At 68.3% G+C, this 4,084-nt stretch overlaps 1 protein-coding gene across 1 annotated transcript in view; it reads left to right on the top strand.

Annotated features, from left to right (window-relative positions):
- Nucleotides 1-4,084, top strand: part of TEKT1 (tektin 1) — a 13,706-nt gene that overhangs the window by 4,536 nt on the left and 5,086 nt on the right. Inside the window, exons 3-5 of the mRNA XM_077746684.1 lie at nt 1,432-1,564; nt 1,923-2,066; nt 2,398-2,620. Of these exons, the coding sequence (XP_077602810.1) occupies nt 1,432-1,564; nt 1,923-2,066; nt 2,398-2,620 (500 nt within the window). The remainder of the gene's footprint in view (nt 1-1,431; nt 1,565-1,922; nt 2,067-2,397; nt 2,621-4,084) is intronic.

The raw sequence follows: 4,084 nt of genomic DNA, 5'->3' as shown, positions 1-4,084 counted from the left end.
CCCCCCCCCCCCCCCCCACCTTCACTCCCCAGGTTACCTCGTGTTGCCAGACGGCAGCCAGAGCTCCGGCCATTCTGTCCGCACCCCAGCAGGTAGCAATAGTGAGGGTCTGGTCCTTGCCTTTCCCGCCTGCCTCCCACTGGCCAGCTAGTCCCGGGGCCACGCCAGCCGTCTTTAGCGTGGCCCGCAGGGCAGGCGCAGCTTCCCCAGGAGGGTCCGCTCCAGCGCTCCCAGCCACACGGGAGGGAGCGCTCTGTCGTCCAGAGGGCCCCGTGCAGACGCACCTTCACGGTCCCTCCCCTCCTGCCAGGGCTGGGAGTGGGCGGGGCTTCCTGCTGGGCAGGGAGGGACGCTGGAGGTTCCTGGGCGCAGGCCCCTCCGCCCCGGCTGCTGGCCCGGCCGAGCCTTCCCGGATGCAGATGCAGGTTTTCCCAGGTCGCCCCCCTGCTCACAGTCCTGTCCCTACAACCCGGTGCCTCCCAGATAAAGCGGCAGCACCTCGGCCAGGCCCCTGAGGGTCCTGGCGACTGGGCCCCAGGGCCTCTCTGGACCCTCCCTCCCCTCACGCCCGGCAGTGGGGTGGGCTGGGGCCTGCAGCGTCCAAGCCTCCGCTCCCTCGGCAGCCACCTCCCAGCCACAAGCGGGCTTTGTGAGGCCAGGGGAAGGAGCGGGCGATCGCCGAGTCCCCGCTGCCCAGGGGCACGCCCAGGGGGGCTGTGCGGGGGGCTGTAGGGTGGTGGGGCGCCTGCTGCCACGAGCCAGGGGCCTCGCCGTCCGCACCTGCACCTCCCTGTTCCCTGCCAAACCCCGTGGAAGTCGTAATTACGCCCACTTCCCCGGAGGGCAAGCCAGGTGCCCCTGAGCTGTGCAGTGTGCCTGAGACTCCAGCTGGCGGGGGTGGGGCCTTCCCGCCACGCGTGGCCCCGCGGGGTGGAGAGAGAGATCGGCAGGGATGGGTCCTTCTGGGGGGAACATGACGGGACCCTGGGGAGTCACTCGCTCTGAAGCTCTGTTTCCGGGCGTTTATTGGCACGTGTTACAACGTCCCTTTGGAAAGGAGTCAGCTCCTCTTTCTGGATTCAAATCCGTGGCGAAAATCAGGACTGGGTCCTGTTTCCAGGAAGGAAACACATGTCTTTGAAATTCTCAGTCAAAAGACAAAGTTTCTAATGAACGGGTAAGAGGGAAAAGGCTTCCGGAACGAAGGCCACATTAAGGGGGGACGTGCCTCGGGCGTGAGCAGTGAGCAGGGACCGACCGATCCGGCTTGCCTCCTGGTGGCTTGGATATTTCGAGGTGTCCCAGAAACAGACCCGTGCACGTCCTGACCACGCCATGCACACGGGGCGGGTCGTACTCAAACCCGTTGTCCAGAAAGACCGCGTATCGAGGGTCCCCCGACCCGTCGGATGACCGGCCCCTCCCCCTCGGCCAGGGAGAGGCGGGTCGGCATCGACCTGGTGCACGATGAGGTGGAGCAGGAGCTGGTGAAGGAGGCTGAGGTCATCCGCGGGGTGACGGCCTTGCTGACGCGCACCGTGGAGGAGGCGTCCGAGCAGATCAGGTGCATCTCCCCAGGGCGCCTCGAGGAAACGGCCCCGGGGGGTCAGGCCCACGTGACAGCCGCCCCCTGGCCGTGGGTGGGGACAGGGTGGGGGGAGATTCACCCTGAAGGACACGGGGTGTTTCCCGCCAGGGCTGAGCCCTCACGTGCAGCTGGCCTCCGCGGTGACTTCAGGAGCCGTCACGGTGGGGGAGGGTCTGGAAGGCCAGGCTAGCGGACCCGGGGCTGAGCCTGGTGCAGGGGCAGGAGGGGAGCAGGCGCCGTGGCCCGCTCGGTGTGGTGGCGGGTCGCCCGTGGTCCCTGGGACCCCACAGCTGCCGCCTGGGCGTCGCGGAGCAAACCCGCCTCCTCCTTGCAGGCTGAACCGCTCGGCCAAGTACAAGCTGGAGAAGGACCTGAAGGACAAGTTTGTGGCCCTGACCATCGACGACGTTTGCGTCTCCCTCAACAACAACTCCCCGAACATCCGATACTCGGAGAGCGCCACGCGGGTGGATCCCCGGTGAGTGGCGCTGGCGAGGGGAGGGGGTGGGGGCGCCTGGGGAGCGTCTCCTGTGAAACCTCTGAACAGTGAGGATTTGTCCTGTTCTAAGTGTACGAGGGGCACGCTAATCGCGCCCTTTCCGGTCCACACCCGCGGACGCAGCCCCAGCGGGGCGTGTGCTCACGGCGCCCGGCACGGGGCAGGCAAGTGTCCCACGGACGCACCAGTGCTGGCTCCGCCCGGGGGGGGGGGCGTCCTGAGCTTCCGCGGAGTTCTGGGGCCCTGTCAGCTGCGCACCCTGTGCCGCAGCCCCCACGGGCCGCGAGTGAGCGCGTGGCTTCCGTTGCAGCTCTGTGAGTCTGGAGGACTGGCTGGACTTCTCCAACGCCAACGTGGAGAAGGCTGCCAGGCAGATCAGCAGCTCCCTGGAGCTGAAGGCCCTGGTGGACCGGCTCCTGTCCCAGACGGCCGGCGACCTGCGCAGGCAGTGCGACGCGGTGGACGTGGCCTTCCGGAACGGGCTGAAGGAGACCAAGGACGCCAGGGACAAGCTGGCCACTCACCTGGCCAAGGTGAGCTCCCCGGAGGATGCGGGGGGCCCGCCGTGCGGGCAGGGCCGGCGTGGGGAGGCGCCGGACCAGGCTGCCGGCCCCTGGCCTGCGTTCTTGCGTCCCTAAGGAGGACGCTATCGGTCCCCCAGCTCGGCCGCGGGGCTTGGCTCCTGGGGACCGGAGGGGACTTTGCCCCGTTCTGGGCCTCTGTGTCGTCGCTGCAAAGAGCAGGCCATCTGCACGCCCGGGGCCTCGGCCCCGCTCGCTGGCCATGTGGCCACGTCCTTTGTGACATGAAATTCCACGCGTTCGTTGGATGCGGCCGCTTCCCCCAAACCCGCCGAAGTTTCGGGATTCGGCTCCGTGTCCCTCCAGGTTGCCCGCTGCTGTGCTGCTAAGCTGGCGTCAGCAGAAGCTGGAAGCGCAAGGCCTTCATTTCTAGCGTTTGCCGGCTCCTGTGCTGCAGGCGCTTCAAGCCGCCTACCTAACGGGGGGCTGGCAGAGTTCCCGAATACTAACCCGCCACGAGCCGGCAGCAGACGCCTCCCGCACGGGCGTGCGGTCCCGGGTCCCAGCGCAGGAGGCCGCCCACAGGCCGCAGCAGGGACACGGACGGGCGGGGGCCGGGAGACAGGCGCTGGGTTTGGAAGGGCCGTGAGGGCCGGGCCCTGGGACAGGAGCCTCGCCCGTGACTCGGGGACAGAGCAGCTGCCCTGGGGGGGAGGGGGCGCAGGGCGTGTGGTCGGCAGCAGTGACCGGAGGCCTGCTCGCCCCCGAGCCTGCCCTTGGGCTGAACTCCGACCTTGAACCCAGGGTCTTGGCTATAAGACAAGACTCAGCTGAGTGCGGAGCCGCACAACAGAAGGCCGTACTCGGGGGGCACCGCGCGGCAAGAAGGACCTGGCGGGTGAGCGTGTGGACCCCAGGTGGAGGGAGCTGGTGTGGCGCCGGGGGCCCACCTGACGGTGAGCTCCTTTACGACAGGCCCCCGGGTGCGGCACAAGGGAGACACAGCTGACTGTACCCCCAGGCCCGAGGGGCCAACGTGCACTCGGGGTCGGGAGGGGACGCCGGGTGGCCAGGGCCCAGAGAGGGCGTGAGGGGCCCCAGGGCTCCTGGGGGTCTCCCGGGCAGGCGGCAGGGCCGACGGAGCAGCCCAGGACTTGCCAGGCTGAGTAACGTCAGAGGACTTTGGGCCTCAGGGGCGTCCCTGGCGCCAGGCCCTGGGAGGCTAAGGCAGAGAAATAGGCTCCCCGGGGCTCAGGGCGCACAGAGCAGCCAGCGCCCTGGACCCGTCGCTGCTGGCACAGGCGAGCCCCAGGCTGGCCCCTTCGCCGTGGCCAGGCCCTCCCCACCCGGAAGGGCTTATGTTTTGATGTCAAAACACCACAATGTACAGGAAGTTAAAACACGTGCGATCCACCTAGGCCCCCGTTGCTGATTTTCCTTGTTGACGGAGCAGGCAGCACGGTGCTCCCTTGTCGG

The sequence above is a fragment of the Crocuta crocuta genome, unplaced genomic scaffold (assembly GCF_008692635.1).
Source record: "Crocuta crocuta isolate KB4526 unplaced genomic scaffold, BGI_CrCroc_1.0 scaffold139, whole genome shotgun sequence".
Lineage (NCBI taxonomy): Eukaryota > Metazoa > Chordata > Mammalia > Carnivora > Hyaenidae > Crocuta > Crocuta crocuta.
Note: the sequence above shows the minus strand (reverse complement) of the source record. Positions and strands in the feature narration are given on the sequence as shown.